The sequence below is a fragment of the Leuresthes tenuis genome, unplaced genomic scaffold (assembly GCF_036924035.1).
Source record: "Leuresthes tenuis unplaced genomic scaffold, fLeuTen1.0.hap1 SCAF_9, whole genome shotgun sequence".
NCBI classification, from domain to species: Eukaryota; Metazoa; Chordata; class Actinopteri; order Atheriniformes; family Atherinopsidae; genus Leuresthes; species Leuresthes tenuis.
Window position 1 is genome coordinate 8082021 of NW_027325363.1, and position 20765 is coordinate 8102785.

The 20765-nt window shown below is 40.4% G+C and overlaps 1 protein-coding gene across 5 annotated transcripts in view; it reads right to left on the reverse strand.

Moving 5' to 3' along the window:
- Window positions 1-340: 340 nt before the first annotated feature.
- The window catches only part of stard13b (StAR related lipid transfer domain containing 13b), a 57909-nt gene continuing 37484 nt past the window's right edge, over window positions 341-20765 (reverse strand). For 3 of the 5 annotated variants that reach the window (XM_072392140.1, XM_072392142.1, XM_072392141.1), the window contains 13 exons: window positions 9384-9455; window positions 8295-8376; window positions 6428-6491; window positions 4334-5697; window positions 4070-4240; window positions 3635-3794; window positions 3254-3452; window positions 2868-3081; window positions 2343-2457; window positions 2014-2235; window positions 1621-1838; window positions 1344-1520; window positions 341-1196 (listed from right to left, as the gene is read on the reverse strand). In XM_072392140.1, coding sequence (XP_072248241.1) covers window positions 1079-1196; window positions 1344-1520; window positions 1621-1838; window positions 2014-2235; window positions 2343-2457; window positions 2868-3081; window positions 3254-3452; window positions 3635-3794; window positions 4070-4240; window positions 4334-5697; window positions 6428-6491; window positions 8295-8376; window positions 9384-9455 — 3176 coding nt within the window. In that variant the 3' untranslated portion in view covers window positions 341-1078. Of the gene's footprint in view, window positions 1197-1343; window positions 1521-1620; window positions 1839-2013; window positions 2236-2342; window positions 2458-2867; window positions 3082-3253; window positions 3453-3634; window positions 3795-4069; window positions 4241-4333; window positions 5698-6427; window positions 6492-8294; window positions 8377-9383; window positions 9456-10681; window positions 10814-11744; window positions 11921-20765 lie in introns of those variants that run through there. The other 2 variants (XM_072392143.1, XM_072392144.1) reach the window with 2 other exon arrangements.

Consider the following 20765-nt stretch of genomic DNA (forward strand, 5'->3'; position numbering starts at 1 on the left):
CAGAGGTCCCTCTAACCTCAGCAAAGAGAAGACTAATGCTGTGCGAAAACAGACGTTAACAGAATTAGATAAGATTAATTGACTTTTCATTTTTCAGCCAGATCCTGTAGGAGTTTATCATGATGGAGATTCGTCTGACAATAAATCAGGTTTGTGATTTCCTCTTGATAGAAAGTATTTTTACTGTGTGTAATCCAACTGATGATGGTGGTGTCCTCAGTGAATTTTCCAATCAGGTTTTCCTCATATCTGACTATGGAGTAATGGGTGTACAAAGTGCACAAGAGGGGCTGAGCACACTCCCCACTGGTTAAAATGTGGAATCAGGAACAAACACATATTTGATCATTTTGATAGTTTTATTAAAAAACAATGTCTCTTGTACCTGACAATAAAATCCAGTACCCTAACGCAGGTATGATCAAGTCAAACCTTAAGTCATCTCTTTACAACCACTTGAGGTCAAAGTTCGATGAAATTACACCAATTCCAAAAAAGGTCAATACAGAAGCAAAGTAAAACCAGCTTACAATCTTGTACCATGTGTGTTACAAGAGGGTTGACACAGTAAAGGAATCCATATATAAGAAATTAACGTGCATTTTTTAACCATTCACATATTTACAATATATACAATCTGTTTGCATTTACAGTAAATTCATATATATGTACAGACACTCAAGTGTACATAATAATTATAGCTTTAAATCTGAAATGAATAACATATACTTGCTTCTCAGAAGCATTTAAGAGTTTGAATGTCCTAGACATTGTAGATGATAGAAACATTAATACAATAATATTATTAAAGATAATTATTATTAAAGGTTTAGCAAAATTAAGGTAGATAAAATCATAATGTTGAGGACATTGGCAGGATGATTAATTTCCCATTGAATAATTGTGCTCCTCTTGTCATTGTGCAAGTACAGAGAGGCTTGAAATTATTTTCAGAGCATTTGTACAAAAAATGCACTGTGCTTTACTTCTGGCGTCCTGTTTATGCTTTTGCCTCTGTCTGATAGCAAGGACTCAAAGGCTCAATCTTCAGCTGAACAGACACAAATGGCAAAGAATTTCAGATTTTGGTCTCTGGGCCGTCTGTGATGAGTGGCTGAAAGGAGTTGCGGATCCGGGCAGCTTCTGCAGCACAAAGATGACCAAATGCTTTGTTGTACCAATCTGAAGTCCTTCCCCTGAAATCAAACCAGTAAAAACTCAATAAGCTACACACTATTTTGCAAGAAGCATGAAACACGTATCTTAGAAAGGCTGAAATCACACATAAAACTTGACTGATTTTTTTTGTCTGTACGTCTAAAAATCTTTCTTGTGGGACTTACTTCAAGTCTACTCTGCAGATGTGAGTTAGTCTGGACTTTCCTGAACCACAAGGTTCAAGTAAGTAGTTGGATTCCAGGACTATTGCTCGTACCCCTCCTATAGGGGGATAGTCCCCATGCTCTATGGACACAGAAACCAGGGAGCAAGCACCTTTGGGCAAGTCTGTCCTCCAAGACCTTGGATAAACAGAAATATATTGAGTATGTGCTCTTAAAGAATACTATTATTAGTACTGATGATACATTGTTAAGCATTTTCTTTTTGGTAACCACTAACCTGAGAACTACAAAGTCCCTGCTGGGATGTGGGGGCATACGATTGAGGACATACTGAAACACCTCAGTCTGTTTGTCCAGTGTCTCACACACTTTCCACTGAAGCAGATCCATATCCCACAGGTGGCGCTCTCGCAGCACCCGGTTCAACACAACAGATGGTGGTGCTTCCACTTCCACAGACACTCTCCAATGTCTCAAAGGGTTCCCATCTCCCACCTGAATGATGCACACATACAAACCATCATGCTAACTTCAATCCAGGCTAAGATCTGTGTTCAAGGTAAGCCTGCTTGTTTTTATCTTTTGAAAAGCTCATCTGCTATTGTAAGGTTTGTTTTAATGTACTAATAATCCTGAAACAAAAATCCACACTCGGATAAAGAACACCAACCTTCTTGTAGTAAAGCTCTGTGTTATCAGAGCTGCTGCATGACACCCAGTATTTGGACTTTTCCCGTGCCTCTTTCAGGAGATTCTTAAGTCTCCCTTCCATATGTGTTTGGTATGTTCCATCATCATCTTCCAGCTGCTTGCACAGCTCATCAATTGTTGGTGCGTGCAAGTCAGCCTCCACATATGAGTTGCGTGACTGAGTAACCATCTCATGAGGGATCTAAAGAGCATAAGAAAGTATGAGGTAAGTCTCAATGCAAATATAAACAAGAGTGATTATTGTGTCTTGGCATAAAATTCTTGCAACATATTAGTCATGGGTTCTACCTCAAAGAGACGATTGCACTCTATGATCATATGAGCGAGGCCCTGTGTTGCTGCTAAGTTTTCATTAAGATCCTTCTGGTCCGGTCTGCCTGTGGAATACTTCTTCTGCATCGCCCTGGATATCATGGAGAGAGAAAACTTATTAGGCCTGCCGAGTATTAAGGTCAACATCCCCAATAAACAATTTCTTCTGCTCTGCAAGAAACTCCTTTGATGCCAACAATTTCAGTGTGGGAAATTAGCTTTACTTTTTTTGTACACAGCAAGATCTCATAAAATATTAAGCACAAACAAGTCATATCCTTTTAAAACTGGCCCAGAGGGATAAATATTAATCCACAGCAACCCTGAGGTCTGATCAAACTAACTAACTTATTTCATCCTCTGCTTTGTGGAGTCATAAGTAATGGTCACCACACAGAAGTTATGTGTATAAAATATTTTTCTAGGCAGAGTGGTGGGTAAAATATCAAAGACATCAAGTTAAATGCAACACAAGAAAAAGAAAAACAGGGAAAAAAGTACTTTGGTGAGAGATTGTCCTTCTTCAGTATGTTAAGGTGGAAGAGTGAGGGAGCCAGGCATACAGCGATGTTCATAGGTGTCATCTGATTTTCTTCTACAGAGGACGTGACATCACTGAGGAAACAGAGGAGAGTCTGCAGCACCTCACGGTTTTCATCCGACATCAACATGATGGCTGCCTGGACAGCTTGCAACCTTTGGTCCTTTGGCACATCTGAACACATGGAAGACGGGATTCTTTTTATAAATTCTATTTGACAGATGTAGTAATAGAGAAAAAAAGCTAACATACCCTCCTACCCTGCAATTTCACAATGTTCTCCAGACAGTAAAAATAAAACCTGATCTGGTAAAAAACAAAAGCCAGGACAGATTTATTCACTTACACTGGTAGATATGGAGGAACGTCTCCCCCAGTTTGCTGGTGAGTAAAGGCTCAGGTAAATCCCTGAAAAACTGCTTCACCATGTCAGCCACATCATAAGCAGACTGATCCTCATAGTTCACATTGTCTGGAGAACTTTCATTCATCTGCCTCAGAGCCTGAATTCGGGACTTCACCCCTGATTTACGAAACAGACCAACCTGGAAGCCAAACACAGTACTAAAAGTTAGGTTGACCTCTTAAAGTGTAGTACAGCAGTTTTCACTTTGATATCAGTGCTCATAAAACAGAAAAAATCCTACACAACATTATACATGTTAAAAGAACCAGAACATTCCATGCTCAACATAATAAATGAATGCACAGCCTTGCTGTTACTGACCTGATCAAGGCACTGGCTCCTCAGGTATCGCAGGGCCTGTTGCAGGCCGAGAGGCAAGGGCTGTCCAGAGCGCTGCACATGCACTATGAGCGGCACTCCGAACACATTCTTATCCTTATAATCTGGTACCTTCATTCTCTTCATGAATTTTGGCACAGCCCTTGAAGCAACAGCAATAAAACGCGTTTGAAAACTTACATAAGTCCCAAAAAAACACCAACAGATAGTATTAAAGTTTTGTGGTTTCAGGCATTCATAAAGGAATAACCACACTATTTTAGACAAACACATAAATTCACACTTGTGTAATAATTTAAGCAAATGCATATTAGAAGATCAAAGAAATGTAATCACATGTACTCTCTTAAAAAGAGTAAACCTAATTAATCATGCATCACATGAAAAGTGGGCTTCGTCAGATTAAATAAGATTTACCAAGTCCAGCCGTGCTTGTTTGACATGGAGTACTTTTCCATGATTGCAGTAAGACGCAAGAGAGAGAACTTCTGTAACAAACTCAGCTGTCCTGCTGACTGGTTTGTAATCTGCAAGGATGCCACTGAGTGACTTAGGCGATTGGATATCTGAAAGCTGGGCCATCGTAACCTAATGAAATAAGGAATGGAAAGCAAAGAACATTTTTAGTTTTAAATTTTTTACATAGAAAACAATAAGAGTATTTTCTTCATATGAGAATACCTATTAGGTCTCGTGAGTGAGGCACCAACTCCAGAGTCTCTCCTTTCCCTGAGCTTCGTAGATTCTGCCTCAATAAGTGACATTTTGTCTCTGTCTCCATCACGAGGTGTGGTCTGGCTTTCTGTGACTGAATTTCCCTCGAATTCCAACGTAATCTGACTAGAGGACTGCAGGCTGTCCGAATCTTTCCCCTGGCCATCTATCAGAGCCACCCCTTCTCCTCCAGGTAGCACATTTTTTGACCAATGGTCCACAATCTGCTGTAGACCATTTACATGCAACAGTATATCATCCAGGTGAGGAAACAGGTCCTCTTTTTCCAGGTCCATTAAGTCTCCAGTGCTGGCATACAGATGTGACCCCGGAACATTATCATATACACTGATGCGGCTACCTCTGGAGCAGCACTGGGGGGCCGGTCTGGATTCCTTTATGCATGAACGTAGAGGGGTGTCTAGGTGCACAGTGTCTGTGTGCCAGTTGATGGAGGCTCCATTGGTTGGGGACAAGCTTTCAATGGAAAGTGCTTTGGGAAAGGTTCCCGGCTTATGGTCTTTGGGAATGTGGACCACAAGGTCTTCATAGGAGCAAAATTCATTTCTGCGGTTTTGTTCTGCAACTTTTTTCATTTGAGTGCCTGAGAAGATGTCTATGTCCTCCAAATACATGCCACTGCGCTTGTAGTCAGCTTGGTGAGGTTTACGTTCTTTCAGGCTGGGTGTGCTGACTGTGCTGCCACTTGAATGGCTGCTACCCTCACTACTAGACTGGGGTGGCAGTACATCGCTGGATGGGGGCTCTGGAGCCCCACCATCTCCATTTATGATCTCGACACACCGCAGTGTCTTCAGTGCCTGGGCCTCCTGCTGCAGCATGGGAGAGCTGATAACTAGCGTCTTACGACTCTTTCCCAGGGTTCCACGGGACCTAAGTGTCTCCATGCGCTTCAGGAAGTCTTTGGCTCGGATGCGACTTGTCTTGCCATGCTTATCAGGTAGAGAGCCGTAGTGAGGAAATTCTTTGGGGATGTGAGGCATTGTGAGAGAAGTAGAGTCTGGCATCGCAGCAGAATCTGAGTAGGTTCGGTTAGAGCAGTCAGAGTCTTCTGTGCTGGGACCCCTATGGCCGCTCCCCCCGCTGCTTTCACTGTGCAAAGAAGAGACCTCTGGCTCGCTGAGGTCTGTCAGAACACTCTCGCTGCTGGTGGTGGTTCTCAGAGGCACGCCGTCTCTCGATGTCTGGCCCTCTCTGTGGTTTCTAATCAGACAATCGATATCCTGTAACCTAGACCAACGCCTGCTGCTCCACTCAAAGGTCCATTTGTCACTGATGGCAAAAAGATCTTCTTCATCAGAGTCTTCACTCTGAGGAAAGACAAATAGTTTAATCTATGAATAAAAATGTGAGTCTCTCAAAAGTATGCTCTTCTATGCACTGAAATAATACTAAATACCAAGAAAAAGATAATGTATATACAGTACTTGCAATAAAGAGCATAAAAATCCATTAATCAAAACTGGAATAAGAGGTTCCACAAAAGATCCTTTGCAATTGCTTCACACGACACCTACTGTAAACCACAATGAACAGTTGCAGGAAACAGCTGGATAATGTGTTAGCTCCAAGTTAATAACATCATGATACAATAGCAAATGGCTTCTCTGAGTGTAGACATGAATACATCAAGGCAGGAAAGGGTTATTAATATGTGTCAGCAGGCTACATTGCAATCAGGGAACATACATAAAGTAATAAGAGGCATGAAGATAACAATGGTACGCTTTTGAATATCATAGAAAGTAGGTTAAAAGGACAACGCCAGTCTATATTAGTGTTGGAACAGGAAGCATGCACAAATCAAGGCAATCTTTGGAAGACAATACAATTTCTTCAAGGGCATAGACATCACGAAGGTGTCTGAATCAAGATTTTTTAAAACAAATCTGAAGAGGTAAATGCAAAGTGTATTATATATAAATAATACATGCAAGGCATGCAAGAAAAAAACAACAACAAATGGCTGGGAATAAAATACAAATTAATCCACAAAACAAAAACATATACACTGTTAGGAAGTCAAAACTCATCACTTACTTTCTTCTTTGGAAGGTTCACATCAAGTTTCATGGAAGCACACTTGTTCAGAGTGTTGAGTCGCCTGAAAGAAAAACATCCCAAAGATGAGAGCTGTTCTCAACAAACAAGAGAAAAAAAAACACAATAGCTCCCTAACAAGCAGAAGAGAAAAAAAGATCCCCCTCCATATGCTATCTCAGGGATAATCTGATCAAATTCAAGCAGACCCTGAGTGAAACTGAGTTTCACCATAACATAATATCATAAACCTAATGAATGCTGGTAACTGTCAGTCGCTCTGTTCTCCTTCTTTCAGGGTTGAAGCAAAGTGATTGTGGCTTGAGGGCTTGCCTGTAGTAGTTTGAAGAGAGGTGAACTTGAGGTCAAAAACATCCAATCACAGAAAGACTCATTCAAAAGTGGCTTCTGAAAAGGCAGGACATCACATATATCACATGCTAGTTGTGCACATACAAACATGTAGTTTGTATTAGTATTGTTTTATATGCTTATTATTAAGCTTCAGTTCACAACAGTCTTAGTGAGAGACAGAGCAGTGGAATATTTACAATAGTAAATAGTACAGACAAAGACTTTGAGCATTTGCTCAGTGTTTAGACTTTATTAAAGCGAAGTGGAATATATATGTACAGAAGCACTAAAAACTGTCTGTGAAGCAACAAAAGCACAGGAAAAAGATGATAACATAACAAAACTCGTTAAGAATTTAGTGGTGAGATAATCACAAGCTTGAACTGCTCCAGGATATTGCTTGCAGTCTTTTTTAAGGATTGACGGTATTGTTCTGTGAGAATACTGTGACAGAGGCTCCAGCTATACTCCAGATGACAGGGGTTAGTTCAACACAATGTTCCCATGATTGTAATTGAAGATAGAGGGACACAACTGAAGAGAGGATTTCTAAGCTGGGGGCCCTTTATTCCACAGGCCTAAAGAGCTTTAAACAAGGTTGCTAAAATAAGAGGGTGCTTAGCCAGAGATCAGAGAGAGCACTCACATGTATGAAATATCTGCCTTTCCGTTCTATCAGGGTGGTATTTATTTTTGTTCTGGGACTGTGGTGGAATTACTGTATGTAAAGCCATTCTTATGTTACCATAGAGATGCTGGAGAGTCATGGACAAAATCACATTGGAGGTGGAACTGTTTCCAATTGTCTTCTATTCATCTCACAGCTAGTTTGGAATTTAGATGAGTTGCTTTAGGGTTGTTTAGAGTCACAGTATATTGAGCTGTGCGAGGCCCTCCTAATACTTGTCCTGCTTCCCTCTAAGGACCGTTGCCATAGTTACAGTAGTAGCTGAAGTGCTGTTTTCATCTTGGCTTGAAAAAAAGTACATGAGCCCCAAAAGGGTGATTTGTGGAACCACCAGTTGTTGAGTTGGTGTACTTTTACATTCTATACACTCTCTGGCAAATGAGGAAAAAAACACACCCAGAAACTCTCATGCAGTTATGTTATATGAAGAGTACATGAATATATAGTAAATGAAGAATATTCTTGCTCGTGCTTTTACAGTTAAAACCTTTTATTAAATCACAATGTGAGCTGTCTTCTGTGTTTTCATATTGGCATGGACTGTTGAAGGTCTACATGCACTCACATACTGATTCAATCAATTTAATAAATGTAAAAGTGTGTGGAAAGTTTTCTTTTCCTCATGAGATTCTTATAGTCAAGTTGAGTAAATAAAAGTTACATAACATTAAACTTTTAACATTATGCAAGGTGAAATGTGTTTTTACTTTTGACTTCATAAATGGAATCTCACAGAGTCCCTCTTCCTTGGGGCAAGGAAAGTGTATGTGGTACTGTTGACTTATGGATCAAGTACTGTCTTTTTAGTGTCAAAAATCTGCTTACCTGCACAGAGGCTCCACAAGGTCTTTGTCTAGAAAGTCATGATCTCTTTTCACAGGCGTTATGTCAATTGGAAACTGAGAATCTAGAAGAAAAAGCATAAAATCAGAGTGAGTGGCGGTGTTGAAATTCTAGTTTCCATCACACTTCTGTTAAAAAAAGGAGAGCAAGGATGATAAATGGAAAGAAATCTGGAAACAACATTATTTCCATGAAACTAAGTGATTCTAATGAGAACAGACAGAATTTACCTAAATAGCAGCACTCAGGCTTGTGAGAGCGTTACATTTTGTTGTGGGTATGGGCTTCCTCTTACATAACTTAAAGAGACTGAATCTAACATTCCACTGTATTCATGTCAAGCTGTTCACTTTTTATGAAGAGCAGAAGCTCCAATGAGCAACTGACTCAACAAGGCTCAGCCTGTTCAGGGCAGGGATTCTGATCTATTGAGACCTTTAATCATTCATAGTGTTTTTAACACATAACCTCAGCATCAGAATGCAGCTCTAACTGCCAGCTTCTGACATTTTCCTAACATCTAAAAACTGTCAGGAAACAACTATACTACACCACGGAGCATCAAAAGTCTGGCTCCAACACAAAGATCTGTGGGAGTAGAGCTCCTTAAAGCTCTGATAAAACCCATTTCTTCCCATGACTTCAGGCTTTAAGCACAGAGGACATGTTTATGTAGTAATGGTAGCTTGGACAAGATTAGACTTTAAAAGCATCTGACGTTCCGCTTGTTTTGTGGTGTCTACAGATCAGACTGGAGCCCTAACTCCAAGGCTTCCCGAGAACAGTTGTGTAAATGAGGCTCACTATGCTGCACATGAATACATGGTTTTGTGGGCAGTAATGGGAACAGACCAGAAGTCACTGTGTGCCATTATTCACTCATCACTCATCATCTTGAAAAGGCCATATTCAAGCAGTCTCATCTCAAAACAAAGAAAATGCACTTTTTGGTTATTACAGAACCCTTTATTTATTGGCATGCTACTTCATTAATCTCTATCTTTTTAATCAAATGACAATTCCCCCCTCTGTGATGAATGTGTGGGGGAGTTCACTGAGTGCTTTTATTACCTTCAAAGAGCTGAGCATACTGGGGAAATCCTGCTGCCCGCAGCCAGTCACACGCCTCCTTTGCCTCAATTTCTGAAAAACAAGAACAGAGATAAAAAGTGAAACTCAACCACATAAAGTGAGTTCATTTTCATTTTGACAAAACCCCCAGAGCATCAGCCAAAACAGCAAAAACCCCTCTGCACTTTGTATCCTACCGGCACAGACTTGGGAGTGGAAGTAAACAAATATTTTGGAAAAGCTATCAGAGAATTATGTTGCGACACGAATAAACAAAAAACACAAAACAACAGACCAGGTTAGAATTTTGATCACTCTGTGAGTGAGTCTAAACTCCTGGTATGGAAGCAACCTGTGGTCAGAGTGAGCCGTCTGCAGCTTTCAGAGCCACTGATGACAAGGAGAGGAAACAGACCGTTGGCACCTTTCCATTAATGCTAATAGAGTTGGGTGCCATTCATCGCCTCCACGAGACATGATGTCTGACACGCTAGTGATGCAACACACAGGCTGCTTTACATTAAGAGAGGAAATAGCAATGCAATTATTGTGCTGCGAAGGTCATTAAAACAAGCTCAGCAAGGACAATTTATGTCCAATATACTCTTGGCAATCTGTCTTGAAAGACAGCAGGTGGGAATCAATCAGTTCTAAGAAAATTCAATAGGAATCACTTTGGATTATTTAATATCAAAATCAAATACACTGTTTTTACTTATGATTTGGTCACAAATAAAATTCAAGATGGTCCCTGTAGTCTTTAGTCAGGTTTTAATTTACAAACAAGGCAAATCTGAAGCAAAAAGCCCCCAAAAAGCAAATGAGAATCAGACACATATTCTGATCTATATTCTAATCTAGGCTGCATAGTGTCACCAAAGGGTGGTGGCAAAGCATTAACTGTTCATAGCCTCTACCACCACCATCACAGTAAAATAACAAGTTGTCCTTACTGTACAACAAACATCCGGGCAGAAAATACAGCAAATGCTACAGTGGACATCCACAAGAATCTAAAATATGATAAATGTTCTACTACATATGTGTGGTTTAACAAGCTCTGCACAATGTAAAGAACCTCTGAGTCATTGAAGGCGAGTAAACATTCCTTCCAAGAAAAGTTACATATAAGCAGTGCACATGGATGGCGAACAGCTCTTCCATCACACATCCGAGGTCTCAGTTCCAAGCTGTGCTTGACATACCACTGCTGCAACGAAAATCATTCATCACATAATATCCTTGAAATTAAGATACCGCATCGGTCCTTTTTCCAAAACCGTCCATCAACGACTCACCCGAGTGGCTTTACTTCTGTGTCACCCAGAAATCAATAAAAAGTGACTTTGATCCTCAGACTGAGCAGCAAGTGAATAAATATTAACAATTCCCTGTGTCCTTGGTTGTCAAAACAGTCTACTGTTTACCCACTTAACCAGCAGTTAAGTCAACATGTGTAAGCTGCCAGGAGCCCCGCCACTCTGATCCCACCTGCTCAGGAGCTAAAGACTTTCTGTTCAGCTAGATGTCCCTCCCAGGTGGATAATATCAGGTCAGTATTATTCTGCAGCGTATAGTGAGAGCGCTGCCAGGTACTCTTGTGTCCCATAGCCGCAGGTTGGACCACTGAGAGAATGTAACATGAGCTGGGAATTCCTCTCTGTTTTGCATTCTGTAATACGATACTGAGACATTCTGTGCTCTCATCCTCTCTCTAAGGAAATCTCTTGTGGATAAAAGGCTGGGCGGGCATCATGCCAAAGAATGAGAACTTGTGTTTGCTCTCCACAACCCAAAGCTTTAAATCTGTGTACAGTATAGAATTACAGTTTCACAAAGAAATGAAACCCAAGTTTGGCTGCGACACAATGCCCCAAAATGCAAAGGCTGTGTATAGATAAAGTATCTGTGACAAGGGTGACTCCTTCCTTTACAATTCGGTTTATGCAACATTCGCAATACAGAACACTGGTTATGCAATTCATTGCGTAGATGTGACATGTAGCATAGTAGAAAGGTTTTGTGCACATGGTGTCAAAATTAGAACAGTTTTAAAAGCTCAGTTACATTCCACTCTTTCATAAAATATTGATTGACAACTGCCCTACTTAGTTTTTTTTTCCTGCGCTGTCTCCCACAGCAAAGCCTTGTCACAAACATTAATCCAATCCCTTTTCAATTTTTAAAGATAATAACATAATAAATAATAAAGATAAAAAGATTATTTCTGCGTGGCCTATAGAAAATAAAACCAAAACATCATCCTAATTATAGCACAAGCTTGAATCTGTCAGCTCTCCAAAACTCTTGAATCAACTAACATGGTAGTTTCTTTCCAGTGAAAATTCCCTGTGTACTCACGGGATGTTTTCATCATACAGCCAAAGTGTTTCATACATCCATCAAGAATTAAGAGTGTCTCTCAGCATGCCAGAGCATCTTCATTCCCACGCTGAGCCACATTCCTGCTTTCTCTCTGAACACAGCTGGCAGTTTGAACTAAGATCCACAGCTCCCTCTTCCCCTTTCTCTTTCCATCTACCCCCAACCACCACTAAATCTCTCCCTCAACCCACCCCTTTACCCACCCCTTCCTCCCCTTCAGCTCCTTGTGCCCGACCCTCCTACCCAGCTCTACCCACGACATCTCTTTCATGCCCAACTCAGCACATTTTTGGTTAAGATCTGAGCAGCAGCAAAGCACAATGAATTGTTTAATAATTTTAGCTCCTTAATGCATTCAAAAAATCTTATTCAATGAATTCACAAGCACTTAGTTTCAGCTGTTGTCCAGAATACATGAAGTAATCTTTTACAGTCTTTCAATACCAAGAGGTATTAAAGCTAATGTGGGAACTGTTTAACTTAAACAAACAAAAGAGAAGTGTGGTTTTGAAAGGTCCAGATGTTGCTCCAGCAGTTCAATGAAATGGAAAAACCGTAGGCAGCTAAACCCGGGGAAAACCATGACATAGACTGTCAGCAATCAGCAGCAGTGAATCATGCCGAGGAGCTCACAAGGCTGCACACTAGCAGCGTCAGAGTGATATATTTGTCTGTTCCACCTCCGTCTCAACATCTTTGTCTGGGGCAGAATCAATGCATGAGAGGAACAGTGCAGATGGTGAAAGATAAGTTTAAAAAAATGCCAGAAAATAATCTTTACATAGAGTAAATTAAGATACGGTTGTGAATACATTGCTACTGTTCCATGTGAATGGTTTTGCATTTACTGACTTTCACATGTTTCTAGGAGGCAATCTATCTAAAAATCTGAAGATAAGAAGAGGGAAAGTGGCAAAAGGAGGCTTTGAAAGAAGGAACCTAATTGAAAAAGCACACATTCTCATATATCAAGTCCAAGAAGACACAGTCACTGTATTGGCAATTACACTAATAACGCAATTTCAGATTTTCTTATAAGAGGGGAAATCACAAAATCTGTGGCTTATGAGGAAAATCTATTCGTCAAATATTTGGTTAAAACCCCTTTTTATTGGGGTTTTCCATGGTTCTGCGATTACATAAGGACATCATTATTATCCATAATTTCCAATCATGTGAGCAGAATTCCAGATGGAGCCCGCCTCTGCTGTGCCTACTTCACGCAGTGACGTTTCTGCTATTTCCTCCTCTGATATACTTGGGCCAGAGCTGGGCTTAAAACTCCAAGTATAGACAGAATGACGTCGGTATCCACTTTAGTCACCATAAGAGACATTTTAAGAGTAAATACACTCAGCACATATCAGAACTTTAAAAATACCCTTAAACAAGCTGCTATAAGTAACACGTCGTCTCCTGTGCTTTCCTCCCCCACACAGCATCGTCACAGAATGAATCAGACAGACAAGTACAGTTGCTGTGTGCGCTCTATGAACACCTGGAGAAAGAAAGACAGAAACAGATTCTACTTGTACTGTACGTGTTGTCATACTGAGGGGCATCGGAGGAGAGGCCTCTCTTTTCCTTTATGATGTTCATTGCATACAGACACCCACTCACACTGAACAGTCATCTAAAACTAGACAGCCAGGGGAAACACACAGTCTACCTCTACAGAAGTCTACAGAGTCAACAGAAACACTCTAGCCTACCCAAAAACCACAACTACTGATGTTTCATGTCCAAAATAGTCTTACATTTATTGTGTCTCATAGTTTGCCATTCTTCACAGGGAAGCAAATACGAAGCAAAACAAAACAAAATGAAAAATAGCCAAAAGGTGAATGTGACGGCTGAAAAACAACATGCTACCTGATTAATAAACTTGATTTTAAATGGAAACCACATACAAGTACATACTGTGACATGAAAATAATTCTGTCTAAGCAAAGTCTAGACTTTAAGAGACTGCTGGCTGTGTATATAATTAATTGCCATGTGTGTGTGAAGTGTGCGCCAATTCAGAAAAAAAAAAAAAAAGTTGCTCACTTAAAGGTTCTGGCCGTCGAAGCTGATCATAGCTCTAAAATATACAAATGAGATCTTACAACTTACCAAGAAATCTACGTTTTTATGTTCAGCATCTTTCATGAGTAGAATATAAGCTCGCATCATAAGGAATAATCATAAAGGTCAATAATATTTAGGCTTTAGCAAAATTTGGCATGAAAGTTACAGCTTGCAACCACATTAAAAAACAATAAACTGAAACACTGAGGTGACTCGTATTATCAGGTCTGTATGGACACAGCAATCTGATCATCAATTCCAATGATCAGAGACTCAAATTAGAGAATCTTCAGCATGTGCTAGATCAGATGTATATCAAATACATGACTGTGCAACATCATTCCATGCATTCTATGCATTTTGCTCATACTCCTGCACTGAGCATTGCCATAAACACCCAGTACAGCACAGCTAGCAAAGTCACTAAAACAGCTGTCTAGCTTTTCCTAACATAGCATAGACACATGACTGCGGGCCTCTAGAGCTAAATGTCATCCAAAAAATTGCCATGATAGCTTCCTTTTCAGAATTGTTCACATGCTTTTATCTAATTTGCCAAGATACCGCACAAATATGATGTTTTCCGTTGTTGTTAATATAAATTACATATGTGTGACAGACCCATTTTTGCCTTTCAGACCTACAACACAAGGTAATAAAACAATATTCTTTATTTCATGCAATTTTCATCTAATGACAAAATAGTTCTTGATTTTACATGTATCTTTTCAAAAAGATCCCAATAAATATTACGTACTTGAACTTTAGGTCCCTGGTCGTCCTAGAGAAATGCTGGCAATTCACAAGATGGATTAATAGAGCAGTGCCTCCATGTAATTCTCCAAAAGTCGTGGGAGTAAAGCTTTTCTTTTCTCTAGAGTAGGTCTTAATTAACCAAGCTCTACATATCCCACAGACTCCAATATAGTCAGCACAATATGCCACAATCTTCAGAAAAACAGGAGGTGCCACTGGCAAACATCAAAACGTAGCAGTTCGTAGCATTCTCCTCATCTATAAACTGGCAAGGTGTTGAAATAATGAACAATGGTCAAATCTAAGAGATTATCCGTCAACAACGGTGATTAACAACACAATGCCTTTGTGGATGAGAGTTTGTTCCTGATGCTGTGACTGACACATGAGCTGGCTTGCTCCATAGGCCAAGTAATTACAGAGAGCCAGGTTGAATCGCCCAGGGACCTCCGGCCCCCTCATTTGATCCTGTGGGGTGCACAGGGGACCTGTTATCCTGCAGTCGACATGGAGGTTTAAAATGATCACCTCTAGGCTTCGTTGCTAAGACACCAGAGCAAAATGTTCTAAACCACAAATGAGCTAGCAAAAGCAGGTCTATGCTTTTGCTGTGTGGTTTTATATTGACCTGTGGAGCAATCCTTTCAGTGGACCACATGTCTCCAGTAACGAGTGGGTATAGCAAACCTCACAGGCTCCCATAGCACAAACCCTAGAGGACAAACATGGCGAGTCTAGGGAAAAAAGCCAGTGCCATGGTGGCATTAGCTTACTAAATCTGTGGGTCTCGGTTTCACAGACATCCACTTAATACATTACTGACAAGTCTTTTAAATATAGCACCTATCATCATAGTTAGTGCTTAAATTCTTTTTCCTCTCTGTCAGACGGCCGATCACAGATACATGCTGTTCAAGTATAAACACAGTATGGTTAGAGACCTTTAATGGCTCCTGTGGTGCAAGATCCACCTTTCATTTCACAGCAGACGCATACACTCACAGCAAGAGCTTATTGATTCTGAGAGTAAATAACATAACTATGTGAGCTTGAGAGCTGCCGTTGTTGACCATTGCCAAAGCCTGCTGGGTCAAAAGTCATCTGGGCTGTTTTCCTCTTGAGATCCTGTATTGAATTTAAACAAGAGAAGCACAGCTGTAGTAACACTCTCCTTCACCTCTGAAGGACACTCAGAGTGGGGGCTCTTTCATCTTCAGAGGAAATAACTGATCAACTCTTTCTCTCTGCTGGTCTCTCTCAAGTCTGGAAATACCAGACACAGCATTTTCAGCATTAACAAGTTACCAATTATAATACAATGCTCAGTGACAGCATGAAAGTACCTAGACGTCAATTCAGACACTGTTTATCCTGTGCCGTGTTGGTCACCAGAAGTCTCGTTATAAGAGCCAGGGCTGATTTTCTTTTACACAGTCCTTCTTCCAGAGAACATGGTGAGATTTATGTTCAAAGGTGGCTTTACTGTTAGCAGTACTAACTGTGGGGGCAGCATGATATTTTATAGGAAATCCCTGCAAACTGCCTCTTAAAGTAAATATCAATTTGAGTTCCAAGTCACTGAACATCAGACTGGGGACAGTCTCACACCACCACAAACAGCCTTTCAGTGAAGGATTTACAAATTATCCTTGACCCAAACTGTAAACCGATAGCCCCCTGGATCTGGTTGGCTGTCACAGCCAGAAGACAAATAATGGCCTACAATGTTTGGGCTGCATGGCCTCTGAAAAAGGCAAAACCTCAATGTTCAAACTATTAGCTCCAGAGTGTTTTCATCCAACTCGTTACAGTGTCTCACATTCACTCATTTTTGAGAAAATGTTCTAACAACCACATGCTGACACCCTGGGGTTTCTTAGCAAATAGAAAAAAAACCCAGGGAAGTGTTGAGTGTGTTCCAGCTTCACAGACAGGTGTTCTTCCCCTCTGGTCACACTACAAGAAACTCTGGTATATGACACACAACAGAAACTTAAATAGAAGTATCCATTACTAATGGACATATATACCAAACCTTTGGGAGGGAGGAGGCAATTCAGCCAGCGGTTCAGAATACAGCAGAAATCAATCAGCAGAGCTTTTTGTGAAATACATAATGCAGCAAGCTCCAAGGCTAAATGCACAAACTAAACACTTCCAGACACTGGACTGCAGCCATGTTCCCACGCATGTTAAAGTGTTCTGACAACCATCTTGGCTGCCTTTGAGAAGGATTTGCTTTCTTTGGTGATAAAAACATCAACTTTAGCTTTTTCAGATCTCCTTCTTAATTTCATCCAGCCATACCTCCCTGAAACCCCAGACCATTTATTCCAGCTAGTGTTGACCTTTGCAGAGTATTAATTTATCTATTGCTACAGTTTAAGAAACTCTCTCTATCAACAGATAAATCAATAACACAGTGCAGGATAAGTAATGCCGGCTTAACATTAATAATACATATAAACAGCTATCTTTTCTGAGCGGCTTTTATCTTTCCAAACTGTGGCTTTTTATGCTAACTTGTATCTCTTGTTGTTTTTGGTCCACAGGGCAATATATTAACCATATAAACAGTAAAACAGCTTGCTGAGACACATCCTGCGGTGGTTTAGTACCTTTAGACATCTGGGCTCCTTTTGGTCTAGAAGTATGCCCTGGAAGGAGGCTTCGGAAAAGGAGAATTGAACTCAGAGCCTGTGTGACTTTCCCCAGCTGTCATTTCTGTCCATTAACGTCAACTCGGAACAGTCTTCTCCCCTGTTTGTGACTTCCTCTTCGCTTTCTTACCCCTCTCTCTTAGGACAGTGATCTGAGCTTTTTCGGTTGTCTTTTTAGCTCCCTCCTCCTCATCGTCACTAATGCCAGCTCCCTCACAGCTGGCTTCTACAGTTTCCCATGTGGTCATGCAGTTTACTGTATTCCTCCATTCAACAACCTCTTATAGGTCTATGTTTCTGAACGTAGAAACATAGACTCCTGCCTCCTGATTTGAAGAGCATACATGTCTTCTTTTATGTAAAGCTCAGTAGACTGCATGCCTTGCCGTGTCATGCTGTTTTCCAACTCATAATATATGGTTGTGTGGCAATAATTCTTCCTTCCCTTTGATAGCTTATATAAACACTGTAATTTGGTTTTCCAGCAATGCCATATAACACGGCTAAAGGGGGACTATGAATTACTGACAAGCGTTCAGGCAGCTGACCAAAAAAAATGACTCAAACATGGAAAAATATTGACTGGAAATCTATTAACACATTTTCCATAAGTGGCTTCACTGACATAAATTAAACATCTTATGCTCAGAAGCTCATTAGTGCAAAAATAATGTAATCTGCTAATTCCATTTAATACTAAACTATAGTTAATATGGGGAATATGGAAAACAGAAGACAAGAAAAGTATTAAGAACAAACTCCTGCAGAGTTCCATCAATTCCTTCTTGCTCTCATTTGGAAGGGTTCCCAGAGGGGTCTAAAGTGGGGTTCTCTCCTTCTCTGGGAATAGCCTCATGGAGTCAGAGGGTAGAGAGGGGGCCAATGTCAGAACAAGCGCCCCTACCGTGAGAAAGCCCTCTGAGGACCCCCATAATAAAAGCATGGCGACATCCCTAAGGACCCTGGTCCTCATTAACGACATCAAAGAGAACGTACACAAGACTTCAGTCAGGAGCCTCGCAGCAGAGAGGATGATCATGGATTGCTGTGTATTATGAGGTGAAGATTCGCTCACAAATGCTACCTTAGTGACAGTTCCGCTTGATCTCTCGAGTCATCGCATTCTCTGCTTGTGTCATCAGAGTCTCTCCTATATGTGAGCACACTCAAAGCAGGCACATAAAATGTAGAATCATGAAAGACAGGCTGTGTTCAGAAGGGCACCCCCTGAGTGAATAGCCTATAAACCCAAGAGGCAGGAGCTGAATGTCTGTGGTCTGGATGCTTGCAGACTTTACACTTAACTCAGTTTTTCCAGTTAATGGCATACAATGAGCATTTCTACCACAAGAGGACAGCCAAGTGCTGAACTCTGACATGCTTAAAATGCCACTGAAGAGTAACTGTAAAGCATGTTGAATACATAGTGTCTAATATATCAGAAACAAACAGCCATTATCTCTCAGAGAAGTAGCTGTATAATATTTATGAATTAGCTCTGAGTGTGTAAAGCATTGTTTTATGTACTGACACAGCACACATTGATAAAAAGTAAATGTGAATCCTTTTGCTTAAAAAAAAATTAATAATAGGTTAAAGTACTGAGGGTTAATACCTCTACAAGTTCTATCGTATATTTCACTGCAGCTGAAAAACATAGAATAGAAAAAGTCAGATCTCTAAGACTGAAACAATAATAACTTGGGGATCAACATGTATATAAATATTGTGTTATGTTTAAATTGTATAGTGTAATGAGGCATTTTCCTTAGCACTTTTCCAAAGAGGTTAAGTTAATATTTGACTTTCCATTCCAGTTACAGTGCGGCTGAGGCATGTCTGAAATCTGCACTTGGTAAATGATTAGCTGTGCACATGCGGCAGCTGTCAGCCGCTCTGTGGAGGAAGCACACTGATTCACACACAGGACAAACAGCTTTACAGGAAGGCTGTGAGCTCAGTCTGCCACATAGAGGTAAAAAAACTTAGTCTACAGAGGACTTTTTTGAATGCAACCTTTATTCCCAGAGGTTTGCTGGACAAAGCCAGTTCATTCCTGCCTGTTACAAGGTTCTTGAATCATTTACTCCTTCTTCTTCAGCATGGCAGGAAATTACAAACAACTACCAATCAACCAATTGCACAGGGTGGTTCCAGGGATACACAGAGAGAACCACTCAGCTTTAGACAAAACAGATCTATAATCTAAGCATTTGGAAAATCATTTGACATGAAATGTTTCGCTCTGTTAATTTTGTCGATACCAGGACAGCATTCATTCTCAACCAGCTAGGAAACTGATTTTTGTTGCTACACAGCCAGTGTATTACATAACTTACACACTAATATTAACATATACACCAACAGTCTTCGTATATCACAGTATGCAGTACTTAGTAACTGTAAGAAACTGTACCCGTCACTACACAAAGAAGCCAACACACCAGACTTCATTTAAACTGCTACTTTCCACTTTCACAGCCGCTTCCTTTCCAATATCTGAAAACAGTAAGTCTTTCTTAAGACAGACTGTCCACTGCACTGTGGGAGAATATATTATATGTATACTGTCTGGATTGAGGATACTTTATGTTTTCACATTCTTTTCCTGTATAAAGCTAGCTTGTACTCAAACATACCAATGCTACTTGAGTCAGGCACCGCCTTTACATGCAGACGTGGAATTACTCACTGATTTTCTTGTAATTGTGTTATTGTATTGTATTGTAACAGAGTATTGTCCGTGGACTAACACATTGTCAAACACTGCCTTTGAAGAGCCCCTTTACTGTTATAACCTCTTGAAAGAGAGAGCAACGCAAACCTCTTTTCAGAGGTTTTTCAAACAGTTACCCACATTAGTCAGAGGACAAACAGAGCGGCATCTATTAACATGTTGATGTGTTCCTGTCCTCTCTATGTCAAGCATTTCAAATATTCAACACACATTATCCTGTTCTGACACTTCTCTGATAATCATCAAGACTTAGCAAAAAATCTAAACTTTATAATTTAACTTTTATTTAAGCCGGTGAAACAACTGAATAAAGCGAATATATATGAAACAAGACATACACATTTTAGAATGAGCATACAGCAATTTGAGCTGTGTAAAGGTAAAAAAACAAACTGGGTGCTGTTAGAACACAGGAAGCTTCTCCTCAGAGCTCATACAACACTCATACAACACTGTCTAATGTCCCACCTGGTTGTAGGTTGTATAGCTGCGTCATAACTGTACAGTGATTGATCCAGATGTTCCACATGTACAGCGATGGGTTGAACACAGCACCAGCACCCACCAGCACAGAAAAAAAAAAGTAGAATGGGCCAACCACAGAAAAAACCCTTGCAAGTATTTAGTCCTTCAGGGTACTCCCGGTCTTTACAAGCCTCATGTAACCACTCAGTTTTGATCACCATAAGAACAAATCTAGTTGACTGCTCAATAATCAGAAACGCAAGCCTTTCATCCATGATAGCAAAATTAAATGCATGATTTGTATCTTTA